The 21,581-nt window shown below is 37.4% G+C and overlaps 1 protein-coding gene and 1 long non-coding RNA gene across 10 annotated transcripts in view; one reads left to right on the top strand and one right to left on the bottom strand.

Moving 5' to 3' along the window:
• The window catches only part of LOC126764858 (uncharacterized), a 139,296-nt gene that overhangs the window by 67,502 nt on the left and 50,213 nt on the right, over nt 1–21,581 (top strand). For all 9 annotated transcript variants that reach the window (XM_050482484.1, XM_050482481.1, XM_050482480.1 and 6 more), the window contains 2 exons: nt 1,836–2,370; nt 16,447–16,658. In XM_050482484.1, the coding sequence (XP_050338441.1) occupies nt 1,836–2,370; nt 16,447–16,658 (747 nt within the window). The remainder of the gene's footprint in view (nt 1–1,835; nt 2,371–16,446; nt 16,659–21,581) is intronic.
• On the bottom strand, nt 9,095–10,028 carry LOC126764999 (uncharacterized). Its single transcript, XR_007668216.1, has 2 exons — nt 9,906–10,028; nt 9,095–9,815 (listed from the first exon to the last, which is right to left on the bottom strand). It is a non-coding gene; the product is annotated as an uncharacterized LOC126764999 (long non-coding RNA).

Here is a 21,581-nt window from a genome sequence, read left to right as displayed (position 1 = left end):
GTTCAGAATGTTGGAAAAGGCCTTCGGTGATAATTGTTTGTCGCAAGCAAATGTTTTTGATTGGTACAAATTATTCAACTATGGTCGAGAACGCGTTAACGACGAACCACGTCCAGGACGACCATCAAGATCAACTGATGATCAATACTTTAATAAAGAAAGGTGCTTGAAAATCGACGATTAACAATCAGAGATCTAACTGGCATCGTTGGAATATCGGAATGATGAGTGAAAACCATCTTGAAAGATCATTTGGACCTAAGAAAAGTGAAAACAAGATTATTTCCAAAATCAGTAAATTTTTTCGGAAAATAGGTCGGTTTAATGTCTATGAAACACAGCTCAGGATGTCAAGAAACGTATTATTACTGGCGATGAATATTTGATCTATGCTTACGACTCGGAAACAGACGATCAATGTGACAAAGATGGACCGATGCCGAAAAAACCACGCCAAAAATCAATGTTGACAGTTTTCTTCGATTATCGAGGTGTGGTTCACAACGAATTCCTTCCGACTGGCTGAACAAGGTATACAATTTGAGTATTATGCTTCGTTTGTGCGAAGCTATTCTTAATTATGGGTCGACAACTCTTGGTTTTTTCACCATGATAATGCACAGTCGCATACTGCATTGACTCTTCGTGAGTTTTTCGCCAAATTTTCAACCAATATCATGCCGCAACCGTATTCGCCTAAATTAGAACCATGTGTCTGAAGGCAATAACCTTTAACAACTGTTTCGAGAATTGGAAAAACCGTTGGCACAAGTTTATTGGGGCCAAGTGGGATTGTGGGGAGGGAACGGCATAGAATAAGAGTAAATTTGGAACTTTAAAATGATAAGCAAAGTCTTACTATTTTTTGCTCATAGTAGTAAGTCATAAATCCTTCTCTGAAAACTTTGTTCATATATAAACATTCATATAAATTTGTGCTTGTTTTTGCACACAATTCATTTCAACGAAATTGGCGAAAAAACCCACGATATCAATTAAAATTACCTTAATCAACTGATTAGAAAAAAATGGCGCATAGTGGGTAAGGTCCACTGCTACGAGCTATCTCTTGTGCTGTAGAAAATTGATAGGTAGGTACTTCTTCTTTTGCTATATTGGCGTAGACACCGATTACGCGGTTATAGCCGAGTTTACAACAGCGTTCTTCCTTTTCGCTGCTTGGCGCCAATTGGAGATTCCAAGTGTAGTCAATTCCTTCTCCACCTGGTCCTTCCAACGGAGTGGTGGTCTTTCTCTGTTTCCCCCATTCGGACGACATGACCTAGGCAGCGTATCCGTTGTTTTTTAATTCGCTGAACTATGTTTGTCAATGTCGTCGTATATCTCGTACAGCTGATTGTTCCATCAAATGCGATACTTGCCGTTATCAATGCGTAACGGACCCTTAATCTTCCGCGAAACCTTTCTGTGTTGGCAAAATTTATTCTGCGTTGGAGTTCGAGGCTGACTTTGCGGTTGGTGGTTTTAAAAGAGACGAAATTATCTACAAGATATAACTATCAAAAGTGATGTGGGAGCCAAGTCGCGAGTGCAACGACTGTTTGTTTGATGACAGGAGATATTTTAGATAGATTTTAGATAGATCTTGCCCTCGTTCATTACTAGACTCATTTGCCTCGCTTCTTTATCCAGTCTGGAGAAAGCAGAACTAACGGTGCGGATGTTGCGGCCAATGATAAGTACTATTTTATATTACTTCTATCCACCATCAAACATTATAGAAGATTTTCCCTAATGCGGGTAAAGTCTGGGCTGTCAACTCAAAATTTATTCTAGATGCAACATTTTCAGTTGTCTATTTTTATGTTTTTCAGAAAAAACAGTTCCTCGAATCAGCTTTAAATACTATGACTACAGATGTCATGAAAGAGTTTCAGAATGCTATATCCATTTTAGACGACCAAGAATCAGCAGTTACTGACAAAGTTAACGCTTTGCATATTATCAGGGAGAGTATTGACGACATAGATTTTGCAAATAGTTTCGTGAAAGCTGGCGGCTCTGTATATTTAATTCAAAACCTAAATCACACAGATTGTGAAATAATAAGTTTAGCTGCCTACATAATTGCAGAAATGTCACAAAATAACCCAGTATGTCAAAAGCATTTTGTTGATGCAAACACAATTCCAGCACTTATGAGATGTTTAAATCAATCGGATGAAGTTGCAACCAGTAGTTTACATGCAATATCATCTTTATTACAAAATTTTGGACCTGGTCTAGTGGAGTTTGTGAACGTAGATGGGATACAAATTTTATTAACCTGTTTGGATGTAAACAATGCAAAAATGTTTGTAAGAGTTTGTTTCTTAATTGGAAAATTAGCAGAACGACAAGATTTGCGAGGTAAGTTTTTTGTGAGAAAATGTTTTAAACTGATTTTCTGTGTATTGGTTAGATTTACATATACTATAGATTGGAAACAAGGTTTCTTTTTTATAGCCTTAGGTACTGCCAAATTGAGAATCTTTTTGCGGCTTTGTGCTTTCATAAATATCGCAGTTGTATGAGAAGTGAAGGAGTACAGAGTACACAGGACCCAAAAGTCTTTTAAATGTGGGAATTTTAATCTTTCTATCCTTCGTACAGTTAGTTGTTGTTGTAACGGTTACCTAGTCCCGTTAGAATGGTAAGGTGCTTTACTTGCTACAGAATCCAGAACGAGGCTGCGCAAGTGTCACTCTCGATTCTCGCGGTAACTCGAGCTCGTCGTCTGCAATGGATGGTTTTACTCCAAGTACGCCATTCACAGAGAGGTCGTCAGTGAAAGTTTAATGGCTGCAATGTGAATGGCGGTCAGTGCATGTCTAAAGTTTGTTGCGTTTGGTCAGCGTATTGTTTTATGTCGTCGACGTAGTTGAGGAAGGACCTCTTGATTCAAGAAGGTGACTGAAGGATTGATTTCTACGAAATCACCCCAATAGAAGCTGTTAGGAGAGCAGTTCATTATGCCCCTTAACTGGCTCTGTACTTTGGCAATTATCGAGGTCATGTAAGGATAGAAGGAGCACAGGCTGTTGATAGTCACACCTAACATCTTAGGGTTATTGAAAGTCGGAATCTAAGCGCTATCGATTGCAATTTTTAGAACAAGTCTGTACTCCTACTCCAGTTAGTGAATATGGTCGCTGTGGATTTAGTGGGGGAGAGTGTTAGGTTCCGTGGAGCGAGGAAGCGAGAAGGGTCGGAGAGATAACCTTTTACTTTTGAGCATACGCCATCGATGTCATGATCGTGCAATCATCAGCGTACGAGGTGGTAGAAATTCCCTTCTTCTTCTTTATTGGCGTTGGCACCGCTTCCGCGATTATAGCCGAGTTAACAACAGCGCGCCAGTCGTTTCTTCTTTTCGCTACGTGGCGCCAATTGGATATTCCAAGCCAGGTCCTTCTCCACTTGGTCCTTCCAACGGAGTGGAGGTCTTCCTCTTCCTCTGATTCCCCCGGCGGGTACTGCGTCGAATACTTTCAGAGCTGGAGTGTTTTCGTCCATCTGGACAACATGACCTAGCCAGCGTAGCCGCTGTCTTTTAGTTCGCTGAACTATGTCAATGTCGTCGTATATCTCGTACAGCTCATCGTTCCATCGAATGCGATATTCGCGTGGCCAATGCGTAAAGGACCATAAATCTTTCGCAGAACCTTTCTCTCGAAAACTCGTATTTAAAATGTTTATTAGTTTTTTGCAATATAATTTCAAAGTTTAGTTCAAGAAACAAAACAGCAATTATAGTACCATATTAACCAGCATTGCTGCTTCCACGGCATTAAAACAATCAACTTCTGAAGGACGGCCTGATTTCAGTTTTTATCTCTTTCCACTAATTTTTTGCCCAAAGAATTTTCATATTGAAATCTTAGCTTTGGAAAACAGCTGTACTTGAAGATCAACATTTGAATATATGCAAATTCATATTTGTAGACGGAGAAGTTTTTCTTTTTTTTGCTTTTATTTTTGAAAATGTTCTCAATCATTACGGACAGTTTTCAAAATTTTTCAATTTGATTGGCAATTTTTTGGCCCCAAAACTGTACGTAGTTTCATTGACATCAGGAACGGAAAATTAATACAGTAATAGAAAAAAATAGAAAACAGTATTAGAAAATTTTGTTTTTTAGGGTCTACACAAATATGTTAAAAAACGCAAAAATATGCATTCAAATATGCAAAAAATACAACTTAAAATATGTATTTTAAATGCGTTTTTATTATTTTCTTAAATTTATAAATTAATCACATGTCAGTTTAATTTTGTATCTGCTATTTCTTCCGAGAAGGGCATTAAGCTTTTCAAAATATGCTTTATTTTTTAAAGTAGATATCAAGATTCGTACTTCTTTGACAAGATGGAAAGGTTATTTTATTTCTATATCTCGGGTTTCGATCCCTACAATAACATTTGACCGTTGTAAAGGCTAGGCAAGTTCTGCTTTGCATAAGCGAGGTCTGTAATTAAGCGGTGTGACTTAAACAACTCCTGGGACAATCGAGTGGCCAAACCATCGTCGCATTAAATGAATCTAAATTCAGTTAAATGTTCTAAAATAGTTCATCAACAATTAACCTTTAAAAATTCATTTTTCAAATTTGAAATGAAACTGTTAACAGTAGGAAACTGTGTCGGCACAAACTAGTAGTAGTAGTCTATGTAATCCATCTTAAGATACATAACTTGGAGAGCATTATCAACAGCCATTGCAGCGGGAGGAAGATTTCTTTGAAGGAGATGGAATGGACAAAATTCACCTTTCAATTTGATCACAGTAGTAAATCAAATAGTATTAAATTTTTAATAAGGGGGTGTAATACCCTTTTGTATTGGTACCAATTGGTCATGATGAGGCATTGACTGTACCAGCATTGTTTTTAGCACGCTCATACGAATTTTGTCCTATTCGGCCAAAATTGGATTTTTAATTGCTTAAGGCTGTGATATTGCTTAGTTATTTAGTCACATCTAGAGATAAAAAGTCATAAAGGACGGAAAATGCGCAAAAAATATCCACCCGCGTCCTTAAAATTTACGGAAAGGAATGATAATGGTTGACCGTTGTAAAGTCGTAGGGTTAAATTAGAAACGTTCTTAAATAAAAAAAAAACCGCCTACATCGCAACGTTGCAATCGACTACAACACGTGCTGATTGGGAAAAATATCGAGAGTTGAAGAGGGAACCGAAATGCACTTGCAGACAAAAAAAGAGAGAGGACGAAATGCGTGAATACGAAGAGCTCGACAAGCTTGCTCAAATAAAAACAAGCGAAATAAATGTGAATTTAACATAAAATATAACATTAAATACATCACCACCTAGAAAACTACACAAAATAACATACTTATAAATAAAGTTCTAGCATATTCAGCTATATTATAAAAGGTTGTTATGAGAGGTATCGAGGCTTCGGTGGACTTACCAACTGAAGAGCTCTAAAGGCCAAGTAGTTGTCAAAAAAAGTTAAAGAGTTTTCGATAGACTCTAGCGATGTTAAAGAAGCACTGAAATAATGTGGTTTTAGTATTAAATCAGCAGTAAATATTTTTAGCAGAAATAAAGTCCCACAACCAGTGTTCAAAATAGATTAAATGCAAACTACTAACCAACTAAAGAAAAATGAAACACCTCCAATTTTCTGTTTAAAATATCTGCTCCATCGAAGAATTATCGCTGAGGAACAGCATAAAAGAAATGAACCAGTAGGATTTAAATACAAAATATAGTAATTGTGGGGAAATCACACTGCAAACTAAAGGGGTTGCCATGCATATAAAGACTTAAAAATTAAATTGTCAGTCGGAATTCAAGCACATTGTAACTAAAGTTAAATATTCCTCCTAACAAAATTTTTGAAATCCCTTTCCATATTTCAAAACCAGTAGATCTTAAACACAATAATACACAAGGGAGCTATGCAAACCTGATGATAAGCAACACGGCACAAATGTTATTGCCCCAAAATCAATCAATTGGAAGCATTGAAACTATGATTTTCAACCTTACCCAATGCATGACACAATTGGTATGTCTACAATGCAGAATGTGATTCAAGGAATAATCAAAGCACAAAAGCAAATGTTGCAAACTTTTTTAAGTAAAAAATGAGCGTATTGAACATTTGTACTTATATGTAATGCTAGCGGTGTTAACCAATACAAATTGGACTTGTTACATTTCTGGATGAAAATAATATTGATGTAATGCTATTGTCAGAATCTCATCTTACGTATAAAAACAATTTTAATGGAAAGGCATCCGGGGGATTTGAAGCGGAGGGTTGGCCTTCAGTCTTTTGGAGCTGGGAAGCTCCTATGGCATAATCGCTCGTCTGGCGGTCGTGGTTGCGTTAACGGAGACACTACTTCCTCTGACCCTGCTCCTCGCCAGTGCCTCCGCTACCTCAGGAGTCTTCCCCTCCCGGAGGGGCTTCAAGTACCACTTCAAGCTGGCACTACTCATGCCTTTCCTACGAGGGTCATCGTGCTCATCCTTCTTTGAGCACCTTCGGTGTGACTCTCTCGAATCCGGTGCTTGCTACCTTCTCAGCGGCCTGCAGAGCGCCAGTGCTTCTGTGAGCGGAAAGTTAGTTTTTCAAAAATTTAACTTTTTGTTATAAAAAAAATGAAAGAATCAAAAAATTAATTAAACCTAAAATAAAAAAATAAACTTACTTTGCTCATGTGCTTTCGCGTCGATGCGATGGACAAATGATTTGCCATCGGATTCAATACGATTTACCTTTATTTTTGTGAAAGAGCTTTGCGCTTTTTTTATATTTCTGCAATTTAAGATCTTCTTCTTCTTAATTGGCGTAGACACCGCTTACGCGATTATAGCTGAGTTAGCAACAGCGCGCCAGTCGTTTCTTTTTTCGCTACGTGCCGCCAATTGGATATTTCAAGCGAAGCCAGGTCCTTCTCCACTTGGTCCTTCCAACGGAGTGGAGGTCTTTCTCTTCCTCTGCTTCCCCCGGCGGATACTGCGTCGAATACTTTCAGAGCTGGAGTGTTTCCATCCATCCGGACAACATGACCTAGCCAGCGTAGCCGCTGTCTTTTAATTCGCTGAACTATGTCAATGTCGTCATATATCTCGTACAGCTCATCGTTCCATCGAATGCGATATTCGCCGTGGCCAACGCGCAAAGGACCATAAATCTTTCGCAGAACTTTTCTCTCGAAAACTCGCAACGTCGACTCATCAGTTGTCGTCATCGTCCATGCCTCTGCACCATACAGCATGACGGGAATTATGAGTGACTTATAGAGTTTGGTTTTTGTTCGTCGAGAGAGGACTTTGCTCCTCAATTGTCTATTCAGTCCGAAGTAGCACCTGTTTGCAAGAGTTATCCTGCGTTGGATTTCCAGGCTGACATTGTTGGTGGTGTTTACGCTGTTTCCATGATAGACGAAATTATCTACGACTTCAAAGTTATGACTGTCAACAGTGACGTGGGAGCCCAGTCGCGAGTGCGACGACTGTTTGTTTGATGACAGGAGATATTTCGTCTTGCCCTCGTTCACTGCCAGACCCATTTGCTTTGCTTCCTTGTCCATTCTGGAGAAAGCAGAACTAAGGCAGATGATATCAATATCATCGGCATACGCCAGCAGCTGTACACTCTTATAAAAGATTGTACCTGCTCGATTAAGTTCTGCAGCTCGGATTATTTTCTCCAGCAGCAGGTTGAAGAAGTTGCACTATAGGGAGTCGCCCTGTCTGAAACCTCGTTTGGTATCGAACGGCTCGGAGAGGTCCTTCCCGATCCTGACGGAGCTTTTCATGTTGCTCAACTTTACACAGCCGTATTTGTTTTGCGGGGATACCAAATTCAGACATCGCGGCATAAAGGCAGCTCCTTTTCGTACTGTCGAAAGCAGCTTTGAAATCGACGAAGAGGTGGTGTGTGTCGATTCTCCTTTCACGGGTCTTTTCCAAGATTTGGCGCATGGTTAAAATCTGGTCGGTTGTTGATTTGCCGGGTCTAAAGCCACACTGATAAGGTCCAATCAGTTTATTGACGGTGGGCTTTAATCTTTCACACAATACGCTCTATAGAACCTTGTATGCGATGTTGAGGAGGCTAATCCCACGGTAGTTGGCGCAGATTGTGGGGTCTCCCTTTTTGTGGATTGGGCAGAGCACACTTAAATTCCAATCGTTGGGCATGCTTTCGTCCGACCATATTTTGCAAAGAAGCTGATGCATGCTCTTTATCAGTTCTTTGCCGCCGTGTTTGAATAGCTCGGCCGGTAATCCATCGGCGCCCGCTGCTTTGTTGTTCTTCAGACGGGTAATGGCTATTCGAACTTCTTCATGGTCGGGCAATGGAACGTCTGCTCCATCGTCATCGATTGGGGAATCGGGTTCGCCTTCTCGTGGCGTTGTGCGTTCACTGCCATTCAACAGGCTGGAGAAGTGTTCCCTCCATAATTTAAGTATGCTCTGGGCATCGGTCGCTAGATCACCTTTGGGGGTTCTTCAAGAGTATGCTCCGGTCTTGAAACCTTCTGTTAGCCGCCGCATCTTTTCGTAGAATTTTCGAGCATTACCCCTGTCGGCCAGTTTATCAAGTTCTTCATACTCACGCATTCCGGCGCTTTCTTTTTCTGTCTGCAAATGCATCTCGCTTCCCTCTTCAACTCTCGCTATTTATCCCATCCCGCACGTGTTGTGGTCGATAGTAACGTTGCGAGGTAGGCAGCCTGTTTTCTCTCCGCTGCAACACGGCACTCCTCGTCGTACCAGCTGTTCATTAGCATTTTTCGAAAACCAATGGTTTCGGTTGCAGGTGTACGTAAGGAGCTTGAAATGCCGTCACACAGTTCCCTTATACCGAGTTGTTGACGAGTGCTCTCAGAGAGCAGGAGTGCAAGTCGAGTAGTAAATCGTTCGGCTATCTGTTGCAAATGCATCTTCTCGACGTCGAATCTTCCTTGTGTTTGTTGGCGTGCGTTTTTTGCTGCACAGAGGCGGGTGCGAATCTTGGCTGTAACAATATAGTGGTCCGAGTCGATGTTAGGACCTCGAAGCACGAGTTAATTTTTACATAAAGTAAAAATGAGTCAAAAGAATATATTTTGAGCTGCACCGAAATGTGTACTCTTTATTTATACTCTTAAGACTAACTTTTTACATGTTTCTTACTTCTATTTATACTAACTAGTATGTTTACTTATTACTAGTCGATAGTTTGTTAAGATACAGATTATATTATTTGTGTAGGTTTGTTTACATACATATATATTGTTTGCTTAGATACATTTGCTTTGTTTTAAGGTTGTTGTGGTATTCAAACTCAATGTTGTTTTGATACTTGTTTGTTTAGGATTGTTTGTTGTAGTGATAGTGCATTTCAATTGTACCAACTCAAGGTTGTTTCTGCATTCTGGTTACTGAAACAAAAGGTTGTTTTGATGTTTGTTACTATTATAAGGAATACATTCCTTAACTCGCGCGCACATCTAAAACACTGGAGACGTGTCTTCCGTCTATCACAACATGATCGGTCTGGTTGGTGGTTTTTCGATCCGGAGACAACCAGGTAGCTTGATGAATCTTCTTATGCTGGAATCTAGTACTACAGATAACCATATTTCGCGCCCCGGCGAAATCGATCAGCCTCAACCCATTTGGGGATACTACTGTGATCAAATTGAAAGATGAGTTTTTAATTTATACTTCGCGTGTTTTTCGAATCGGAAAATTTTTTTCTGTAGTACTGTTAGTGTCATCTATGCTAAATTTCACGTCAAAATATTCATTAGTATTTGAGATACGCGTCGTTTTGTGAGGCTCTAAAAGTGAATTCTTCCATTTTTACTATGTCTGAATTTATTGAACAAAGAAGTGCGATAATGCACTATCTCTCATTTCGCCTCATTTACCTTCGTGTAACTCGTGGCTATTCAGCAAATTCACAAGACCACTTCGAGGACACCGTTGTGCCCCCAATTGAGGATATAAAAGCTGAATCGAAAAAGGCTCTGCTGGCCATCACGATGAAGGATTTTTCCAAGTGCTATGATGACTGGATTCGTTCGTTGGCAGATGTGTATTGCAGCGAGTATTGCAGATGAAATGGACAAAATTTACCTTTCAATTTGATCACAGTAGTAAATCAAATAGTATTGAATTTTTAATAAGGGATTGTAATACTCTTATGTATTGGTACCAATTGGTCATGATGAGGCATTGACTGTACCAGCATTGTTTTTAGCATGCTCATACGAATTTTGTCCTTTTCGGCCAAAATTGGATTTTTAATTGCTTAAGGATGTGATATTGCTTAGTTATTTAGTCACATTTAAAGATAAAAAGTCATAAAGGACGGAAAATGCGCAAAAATATCCACCCGCGCCCTTAAAAGTTACGCAAAGGAATGATAATGGTTGACCGTTGTAAAGTCGTAGGGTTAAATTAGAAACATTCTTAAATAAAAAAAACCGCCTACATCGCAACGTTGCAATCGACTGCAACACGTGCTGATTGGGAAAAATACCGAGAGTTGAAGAGGGAAGCGAAATGCACTTGCAGACAAAAAAAGAGAGAGGCCGAAATGCGTGAATACGAAGAGCTCGACAAGCTGGCTCAAATAAAAACAAGCGAAATAAATGTTAATTTAACATAAAATATAACATTAAATACATCACCACCTAGAAAACTACACAAAATAACATTCTTATAAATAAAGTTCTAGCAAATTCAGCTATATTATAAAAGGTTGTTATGAGAGGTATCGAGGCTTCGGTGGACTTACCAACTGAAGAGCTCTAAAGGCCAAGTAGTTGTCAAAAAAAGTTAAAGAGTTTTCGATAGACTCTAGCGATGTTAAAGAAGCACTGAAATAATGTGGTTTTAGTATTAAATCAGCAGTAAATATTTTTAGCAGAAATAAAGTCCCACAACCAGTGTTCAAAATAGATTAAATGCAAACTACTAACCAACTAAAGAAAAATGAAACACCTCCAATTTTCTGTTTAAAATATCTGCTCCATCGAAGAATTATCGCTGAGGAACAGCATAAAAGAAATGAACCAGTAGGATTTAAATACAAAATATAGTAATTGTGGGGAAATCACACTGCAAACTAAAGGGGTTGCCATGCATATAAAGACTTAAAAATTAAATTGTCAGTCGGAATTCAAGCACATTGTAACTAAAGTTAAATATTCCTCCTAACAAAATTTTTTAAATCCCTTTCCATATTTCAAAACCAGTAGATCTTAAACACAATAATACACAAGGGAGCTATGCAAACCTGATGATAAGCAACACGGCACACATGTTATTGCCCCAAAATCAATCAATTGGAAGCATTGAAACTATGATTTTCAACCTTACCCAATGCATGACACAATTGGTATGTCTACAATGCAGAATGTGATTCAAGGAATAATCAAAGCACAAAACCAAATGTTGCAAACTTTTTTAAGTAAAAAATGAGCGTATTGAACATTTGTACTTATATGTAATGCTAGCGGTGTTAACCAATACAAATTGGACTTGTTAGATTTCTGGATGAAAATAATATTGATGTAATGCTATTGTCAGAATCTCATCTTACGTATAAAAACAATTTTAATGGAAAGGCATCCGGGGGATTTGAAGCGGAGGGTTGGCCTTCAGTCTTTTGGAGCTGGGAAGCTCCTATGGCATAATCGCTCGTCTGGCGGTCGTGGTTGCGTTAACGGAGACACTACTTCCTCTGACCCTGCTCCTCGCCAGTGCCTCCGCTACCTCAGGAGTCTTCCCCCCCCGGAGGGGCTTCAAGTACCACTTCAAGCTGGCACTACTCATGCCTTTCCTACGAGGGTCATCGTGCTCATCCTTCTTTGAGCACCTTCGGTGTGACTCTCTCGAATCCGGTGCTTGCTACCTTCTCAGCGGCCTGCAGAGCGCCACTGCTTCTGTGAGCGGAAAGTTAGTTTTTCAAAAATTTAACTTTTTGTTATAAAATAAAAATGAAAGAATCAAAAAATTAATTTAACCAAAATTAAAAAAATAAACTTACTTTGCTCATGTGCTTTTGCGTCGATGCGATGGACAAATGATTTGCCATCGGATCCAATACGATTTACCTTTATTTTTGTGAAGGAGCTTTGCAAATTTTTTTATATTTCTGCAATTTAAGATCACTTTTAACTAAATTTATGGCGTTTCCTCGAACAGTTCATAATTTGGCAATTGTGTTGGATTTGTGTCTTTCTGCGTAGATCATTATCGAAATATTCACTTTTTTCCAGGGTAAAATGCAAATTTTTACCCATTTTTAAAATGTCCAATCAAATTTCGTTATAATTTAACTGAAAGGAGTAGCAACCAAAAATTAAGCATAATAACAGCATCAGATTACCATTATAAGTTGTGGACGTAGGTAATTATTGTGGATTGACGTATGTAGGTAATTATTGCGACAAAAAACAAATTAGAATCAATAGCAATCAGTTTATATGTACATGATTTGGTTGTGAATATTTGTATGATTTAAATTTTCGACAATGTTCGGGTTATATATGTATGTATTACATCCAATGCACTGAGTCACTCGTGTACTTGCTCTACACATGTACACGCCTATGTATGTATGCATCGAATTCTTCCAACATGTGCTCATTTTCCTGAGTATGCCTCACATGATTGGAATCAATACAACAATCGAGTAATTGATCGATTTGATTGAAGCAACCTTCTCAAAGCGCTAAGCTGATGTGATTTGATTTGAAATAAAGTCGGTCATACCGTTTACTCGATCGTGATTGCCGAAGAATATATTGTTCGTATTGTATCAAATCAGTTAACGCTGATCGGTACTTGACGCAATCAACAATGTTGTGTATGCTCAGCCGAGTTGATTTCATTGTATATTTGATTTGACTTAATCGTACTCGTTGCAGCTCTTTGGTATGTATGTACTATATGTATGATGCTACATCCGTAACATTTAGTAGGAATTTCATACACTGAATATCTGCATTGAAATTGGTCGAAATAACGGGTTATAACTAAAAATCTGCACTTATTTTAATGGCCTGTTTTTTTGTTATTTTTTTTTCAAATGCTAATATTACGCAATTAGCGAACTGGTTGCATCATCTGTTTGGCGTATAATTTGTAACAGCTTACAAATTCAATTAGTGCTTAAAATGGCTTTAAAGCAGCGACACCTCCGCGACCGCGTTGTAAATTTTTATAAAAAAAATGACACCACTGGAAAAAAGTTTACGTACATATGTGCATAAGTCGTCTCCAGAAGACCAATATACTCAATATTTAGTACTCTAAAAATAGAAAGGCAACCGGGTTCTGAAAGAAAGCCGACAATTATGACGCCCCAAAACATTCGGAAGCTGAAGACATCGTTCAAAAATAAGAATTGCATAAGTCAAACCGAAGCCGCACGAAAATTCGAATGCTCACAGCCATATATGTATGTATCTGCAAAACGTTAAATAGACTTAACATTAAAGCCGAAAAAAAGCGTTGTCCAGGGTACCCCGAAGAGCAAATAAGTCAAGTTAAATCACAATGTCGATGAATGTGAAAGACTTTGAGTGGAAAATCATTCATGTTGGATGACGAGAGCTACTTTTCACTTAGCGGGCCGCAAATGCCAGGCAACGATGTTTATTACACAGACGATATGTCTATAACGCCTCCCGAGATAAAGTACAAATTTAAAAATAAATTTTAATGTTCTACATAACAGTTTCTCCTAAGGGTATATCTGTGCCGTTGTTTAAACCAAATGGACTGACAATAAATCATGAGGCGTACATCAATCAATGTTTGGACAAAATTGATTCCTTTCATACATAAACACCTTAAAAACGATGAATTCGTATTTTGGCAGGACAAAGCCTCTTCTCATTATGCAAATGTGACATTGGAGTCCTTGGTCAACAAAAACATCTACTTTGTGCCTAAAGAAAAGAATCCGACAAACTTACCACAATGCCGACCGATTGAGGAGTTTTTTGGAGAAGTGAAAGCTTTAGTGTATAAAAATGGTTGAAAGGTTCTGACACGTTGCACGTCGGAAGTGCCTTTAGGAAGTTGATACTAACGGTGTACAACGTGCAGACTCAAGTATCCTGACTAAACTAAGACGGGTTGCTGACAATGGCCCGTATTTTGAAGTTCGTTAATCTTTTCGTTTTTAAAATAATATAATTATACAATTGTTCAGTTCACAACCTGTCGTAAAGCATCGTAAAATCGTAAAATTATAAATTTTTACACTTGTTTTTTTATAATTTTACGATTTTACGATGCTTTACGACAGGTTGTGAATTGCTCAAATATGGAATAGCTTACCTATTTGTTAATAGTATATTTTGAGTTATGCTGAAATAAAATTAGTGCAGATTTTTAGTTGTATCAGGTTAGATAAATACGAATTGACATTTGCCCGTCCTGAATTGAATATAAACTCTCTGTTTGGTCAAATTACGTTACATTAGTTATTGCCCTGAGTCTGTTGTCTCGTCTACAGGTATGCAAATATGTATATAAGATGCATGTAATTCTGCCTCAACTTTGATTCATAACGAATTTGATAGTTTGTGTATTTCGAAAAAAATTAACACTTGAATTGCTGATCTTTTTTGGCGGTAGCAAATAAATTCCGCCGGAAATGTTTGTGCTTGTGAGGGTTTTCACTTCTATGCAGCCCTCTTTATGTTTTGCCGTTGCAAATTGTTATTTTACATTAAATATTTTTGTAGCCGTAACAGAGCAATTACAAAATGTGCAGAACAGCAAAGAACGATCCGGCCTAAATCCTCCCAGAAACTGCTTTACCAGTCGACTTATGAATTTGCAAAATGATTTCTTTTCCCTCGGCATTGTAAATGCACGCTTGCATAAGTCCAGACCCAATTTTCGATATTAGCTGACTTGTTGGCATAGACCATAGACATAGCTTCATAGTAAATAGTCTAACGGCGTCAAAACATTTCGTAAGATAACACGTTCACCAATTTTGGTTTTCAATAAATCAATGTGACATTCGCTTTGTAGCGTTATGTTATCGCGCCGTCCTGTTAGAATCACATATTTTCCTTGTCCATATCATTTAATTCGGGCCAAGATTATTTGGGATGCAATGGTGACTCATGGAGTACGTGTTCTGCCTGACCAATAACACATATTTTGCTTATTGACGAAGCCATTCCGCCAGAAATGAACCTCATCGCTGAAGATGATTTTTTGATGAAAATCCTTATCATTTTCAAGTTGCTCACCATAATTCACGAACATACGACGATTCTGGTGGACAAGAGGATTCAGTTCTTGCATCAATTTTATCTTATAAGGATGTAGGCCAAGATATTTGCGCAAAAATCATCACAACGACGTCACAGAGATGCCCAACCCAACACCGAGTGTGAGAGACAGATTCGGGTCTTCCTCAATTGATGCCCTAGCGGAAGCAATATTCTTGACACTACGGGCATTTCTTTGTCTCACTGGCACGGGAATATTTTGTACTGTGCCTGTGGATTCAAATTTTTCCACTAGACGGTCAATTGGTGATCTGACAGGACGATTATGACGACCATAAATCTTAAAGTTGAGGCCTCTGACTCCAAATTTCGATAATAAATTTTAATAATTTCAACTAGTTGTTAGATCGTATATCTTTCCATGATGAAATTACAAACATTACTGAAGAGAAATTTCAAATGAGCTGGAAAAATATGGCGTCGTTTGCGGTTCCTATCAGTCTGCTTAAGTAGCTCCCTATTGAAAACGCCTATATAATGGTTTGTGTAAACAAAATAAGGAATTCTCTTTTGTTTTCGAATAAAATGTAAGAATATGCCTTAAGATGCAAAATTTTTTAAACATGTTTGTGTAAACAAAATTTCTCTTTTGTTTTCGAATAAAATGTATTAAATGCAAAATTTTTTAAACATGCTTTTAGTTTAAATATGCAAAATGCGTTTTCAATATCCATTTCGAAGCAAATAACCGCTCAGTTGATAACTTTTATTCATTGCTCACAGAATAATAATTATGCGGTGAGTTTTACATAACTCTTACGCAATAAGCGTTGAAGAGTAGGCTTTTTGTTTGGCATTTGCGATTTGAAAGTAATAGCTTGAGATGATTATTTGTCAAGACAATAGAAAAAGCTTACTTTTCAACTCGTATTGCGTAAAAAAATAAAATAATTATTTATCTTTATTTTTTACCCGTTTCCCGTAACTGTTACGGTCCCTGATTGAAATATCTTTTTTAATATTTTAAGTTAACCGTCTTAATAATCTTAATCTTAAGTCGTTTTGCCTTCGATTTTTGTTGTTGTAACTGCATAAAGATGATTACCAACACTATAATTTGTTTATATTTTCTTCAAGTTTATATACGCCAATAATGAGATATATGTTTATGTAGTTGTTATATTATTTGTTTATTTTTCAGATGAATTGGTAGAAAAATCAGCGATTATAAGATTGATAAAATGTTTACCTGTTAGTTTTAATGAATATAATAGCAGACTGGAGGCTTTGCTTTATGCACTTTCTGAACTTTCAAAAAGTAATAAGTGGATGATTGAAGAAAGTCAAGGAGAAAAATTGAAAAAACTGGCTACTAGTGTTGTTGAAAATATTAAGAGTGTAGAAGAATATGAGGTGAGTGTCGAAAATATTGTTTCTGGAAAAATATTTAATATTTATTAATTTCTAACTCAAATGTATATTAGTTGAAAATCGTGGAACGATATTAACTCGATACGTTATAAAAAAATCGGTTGAAGTACTATTGAATACCTGTAAATACTAAAATTTCGGTTGATTTTCATAACTTTTTTAATGAAGGAATTCTTATTTATTTTAAAAAATTAGTATGTGATTTATTTATACGCTAAATTGATACAATTTGTATACTATTGAAACATGTTGCTATAAAGTATAATAGTTTTGTTCACTTTAAGTTTGTATGTATCACCTAAAACTAATCAAGATTGATATAGGGTTGTATATGTATAAATGATCAAGATGACGAGATGAGTTGAAATTCGGGTGACTGTCTGTCCATCCGTCCGTCCTTCCATCCACGTATGCAAGCTGCAAATATTATAGTGTGAAAATGGATAAAATCGGATGGTAACCCCGAGATGGTATGAGAGAGCTTTAAAAGAGCCAGGGACAAATTTATACGATGGGCGGGACACCGCCTACTTTTAAGTGAAATCACATACCCCAAGACCCTTCCGACAAATTTTAACCAAATTTGGTTCGTGACATTTTTATGTTACACTGTGGAAATGGGTGAAATTGGTACACAGCCACGCGAACTTTCCATATAACACAATTTTAAATTCCATTAGGTTTTTACTTTTCTGTGTACAGATCAAAAATGAATTATTATAACGGGTTATAACTTTGCACGAATAGCTTAGGTACCGAATATGTGGATCCCAGTGTCTATTATTGACTTCTTACCGAAAATATCGGTCAATGTGTGAGATATATAATTGAAGTTCAGAGAGAATCCTTTCCTGATTATGATATTAAGATTTTCAAGTTTCAAGTTATACCTGAACTTAGCACTTCCTTACTTTTTTTTAATTTCTTCCGGGAAGGCCGCATTGAGACGTCTCAATCTGTTACCATCGCAGCTTCGGTTATATTGATCTTAAAAAGGAAAACATTTTTTTTATTTATAAGGTCATAGTTTATAGACGAAAATTATGACTAAAATAAATATAAATTTTGTATATAGAAGAAAGTTGTGTTAGTTACACCATTTATAACTCAAGAACGGCTGAACCGGATTGACTGAAAATTGGTGGGGAGGTAGCTTAGAAACAGGGTAAGGCCATAGGATACTTTTTATCTCTTTATGTTAAAATTTAATACAACTCATAAATCACAATTATATTTCAAATCATAAGCATTTGTTGAAAAGTCATGTTTGTAGGAATCATTTGAATATATGCGTAAAATTTTAAACAGCTTCTTCCTCAAAATTAATACAATTGCTAAGTATTTGGAATAGTACAAAAGAACTGCAACCAAATACGCAGGGAAATAGATTATAACTGGCTCAGTAATCCAGCCGAGTTTTTCGTCTTTCCACGCCTGAAAACCGGTTCATCATGTGCAGTCCACTAGAATGACTCCAGTGAAAAATGATCGTAGATATTTCGTCTTGCCCTCGTTTGCCACTAGACCCATTTGCTTCGCTGCCTTATCTATTCTGGTAAAAGCAGAATTAACGGCGTGGTTGTTACGGCCAATGATATCAATATCATCAGTATGCGCTAGCAGCTGTACACTCTTATAGAAGATTGTACCTTCTTGATTTAGTTCTGCAGCTCGACTTATTTTCTTCAGAAGGAGGTTGAAGAAATCACACGAAAGAGAGTCGCCTTGTCTGAAATCTCATTTGGTATTGAACGGCTCGAAGAGTCCTTCGCGATCCTAACGGAGCTTTTGGTGTTGCTCGTTGACGCAGATTGTAGGGTCTCCCTTTTTGTAGATTGGGCGAGCACACTTCAATTCCAATCGTTGGGCTTGCTTTCGTCCAACCATATTTTAGAAAGAAGCTGATGCATGCTCGTTCTTTTCCTTTTCATTGGAGGCGTTTTTGTTTACGTGGCGGGTCCCAAAGTCTACGCGAAACCCTGTGGAGGGGATGTTTCGCCTTCTCACTTTAGCTCGAAATCAAACATATTTTAAATTCTGTCGTTAAACTCGAGCCCATCAAGCCATCGAATCTTGTGCCGCAGTATAGATCCTGACAGGCGTTCGGTCACACTTGAAACTGAAACTATTGCTGTAAATCACAGAGGTGTGTAAAGTGCGTTGGAAATCATACAACACTAAGCAGCACAAAACCTGCCGAACTACCGCCAAAATGCTGTAACTGTAGTCAAAATCACCCTGCGAAGGGGATCTGAAGTGGCAAAGCAACTTCAAAAAATTAAAAACGCGGCTGAGAAAAATAAAGAGCATAAATATGAACCAAAACGCTTAAGTACAACCGCTTCCACTGTTCCTCAGAAGGAAGTCACTAATGTAAATAATTAAACTGGAAAGCCCTCATTTGCCAGCAAAACTAAAGTTGCTAATAAAGTTTAATAAAATATGTCTGAAAATCAAACAAATACGAATGCCACTGGTGATATTACCGGTAATTTTTGGTTAATTCTCAACAAGCTTAATAAGCTACAAGAGCAAAATAGACTTACCCACGAACGTCTTACTAAACTAGAGCGAAAGCACAACGAAAGTAAGACGCAAAAATGAAACCGATGAAAATTATGACCTGGAATGCAAATGGCTTGCTCAAACGTAGTAAAGAATTAGAGGCATTACTCCATGTTGAAAAAATTGATATTTGTCTTATATCAGAAACTTTTGCTAGATTCTTAAATTTGGACCACTCGCCAGTATATATAATCTTAAATGTCCATCTAAAAGAAATCGGCATACCACCTTATCTTTCTAATAGACATACGGATTGGGAATATTTCAAAGTTATGCTCGACAAAAATATTGATTTTAAAGTAAATATAACAACTCAAGATATGTTAGAAGATGAAGTTCATACATTTACGAAAGCTATTCAGGAATCAGCTTGGAAAAGGATGCGATGGAAAAAAAAACAAATTTGCATAGCTGTTTTTCTTGACGTATCCCAGGCGTTCGATAAAGTATGGCACCATGGCTTAATACATAAATTAAGACTTCTCTTTCCACAGCAACTAACTGAACTACTTGCCTATTACCTGAGCAACCGCTACTTCAGAATCAAGCATGGACAATCCTATACTATGTAACAGCTAATAAAAACAGGTGTACCCCAAGGAAGTGTCCTGGGACCACTCTTATACATTTTGTTTACAAGGGATATGCCTATGTCGCCAAACAGCAGAATCGCCACATTTGCAGATGATACCTGCATCATTACTACTGGTAAAAATGAAATAGAGTCGTCGAACAGAATGCAGTCTTCAATCAACCTAATCGTAGAATGGACACAAAAATGGAACAATACTCTCAACGAGTTGAAGTCTATACATATAAACTTCACTAACAAAACTGCTACGTATATCCCCTTATAGATTGGGAATGAAGTAATTCCGTACTCCACCTCGTCGAAATATCTTGGTTTGACGCTGGATGGAAAGTTAAAGTGGAAAGAGCATATAAGAAAGTTGCAGAACTAAAACTAAAATACAACAAAATAAATTGGTTAATCGGCAAGAAATCACCCCTAACAACATCAAATAAAATTTTAGTCAATCAAACGTTAAAGCCCATCTGGACATACGGAATTCAACTATGGGGATGTGCTGCACCGTTATAGCCCTGACAGACGAGCAAAATTAATGCACCTTGAGCAACGCTAATGCGCATTGCAATTTTATGGTGATAGACGGCAGACTTGTGAATTTAGACAGCTGATAGTGAAATTTGTTTATTTATTAAAAAAAAGTGAAGTAAAAGTGTGCGAAAAAGTTAAGAATATTGGAAAAATGGATAGCAAACTGCGTTGTTTATTTTCTGCCATCTAAAGATATTAAAATTTGTTTTTGTTAATATACTTGCACATAATTGAATTAACAATATAAAAACTGTTTACCTCTAAAGCTGTAAACACAAACAAGGCGGATTTCAAGTGACATCTGTCAAAAAATAGCAAACATCGGCCATTTTTAAGCAGTGTTTCCTACTAAAATTTGGTAAATTCAGCTAAATACACGGAATTCTTGTGCATTAAAAACTTGCATTAATATGGGTCAAATGCGCAAGTAAATGTAAATTAAGCTCGGTAATGCATATTAGCGCTGTCGCCTGTCATTGAAAAGAACAACGTTTCATGACTTTCTAAGCAAGTAACAAATATTATAATATTTAGTTAAGTTTCTTACGATTCTTCACCAAAAAAAAAAAACAAAAACAACTTTAGCTCGTCTTCAAACGGATGTTCTTAAGCTAAGAGGATACTTGGGCAAAGACCGGAATGTAAAAGAATGGTTTCTGGACACTCCCAAGTGAATGGCGATCAGAGAACTTTCCTCACTTCCGTGAATTTCTACACAAAGTTGTTATTGCAACAAAGAAATTCATGCGCCAAAAGTGTACCATCATCCCGTTTCAATTCTAGTTCTTTTATTATATACTCAACGATTTAATGATTTAATACAGAAACTCTTTTTTAACACGCTTTTATTACCTTCACTTGTATGTTTTCTTGTTTGTTTGTAACTTTCTTAAATGATAGGTAAGTAGGAGTGCAGCCCTATCGGGATCAATTAGCACTTGATGTGCCATTTTGATACACTATTCGTAGAACCTCCTGTATCTGCTATTACGTTTCAACTTCTCTCTCAAACCATTTTGAGGTTTCGATGAAACTACTTATGTCTGATATGCTTTTAGTGGAAATCCAAACGTTTAGTGCTTGATGGATTCCAAGTGTTTTGTGTCGGATCCGTGCTAGAGCTAGGCATTAGCAAAGACAGTGGAAAATTGTTTTCTTGTTCCCTGCTACTACGCAGCCTCGGCAGATGTCGTTGTAGGGCATACCCATTTTGAACGCAT

Source organism: Bactrocera neohumeralis, unplaced genomic scaffold, assembly GCF_024586455.1.
Source record: "Bactrocera neohumeralis isolate Rockhampton unplaced genomic scaffold, APGP_CSIRO_Bneo_wtdbg2-racon-allhic-juicebox.fasta_v2 cluster10, whole genome shotgun sequence".
NCBI lineage: Eukaryota > Metazoa > Arthropoda > Insecta > Diptera > Tephritidae > Bactrocera > Bactrocera neohumeralis.
This window is presented reverse-complemented; position numbering and strand designations above follow the sequence as displayed.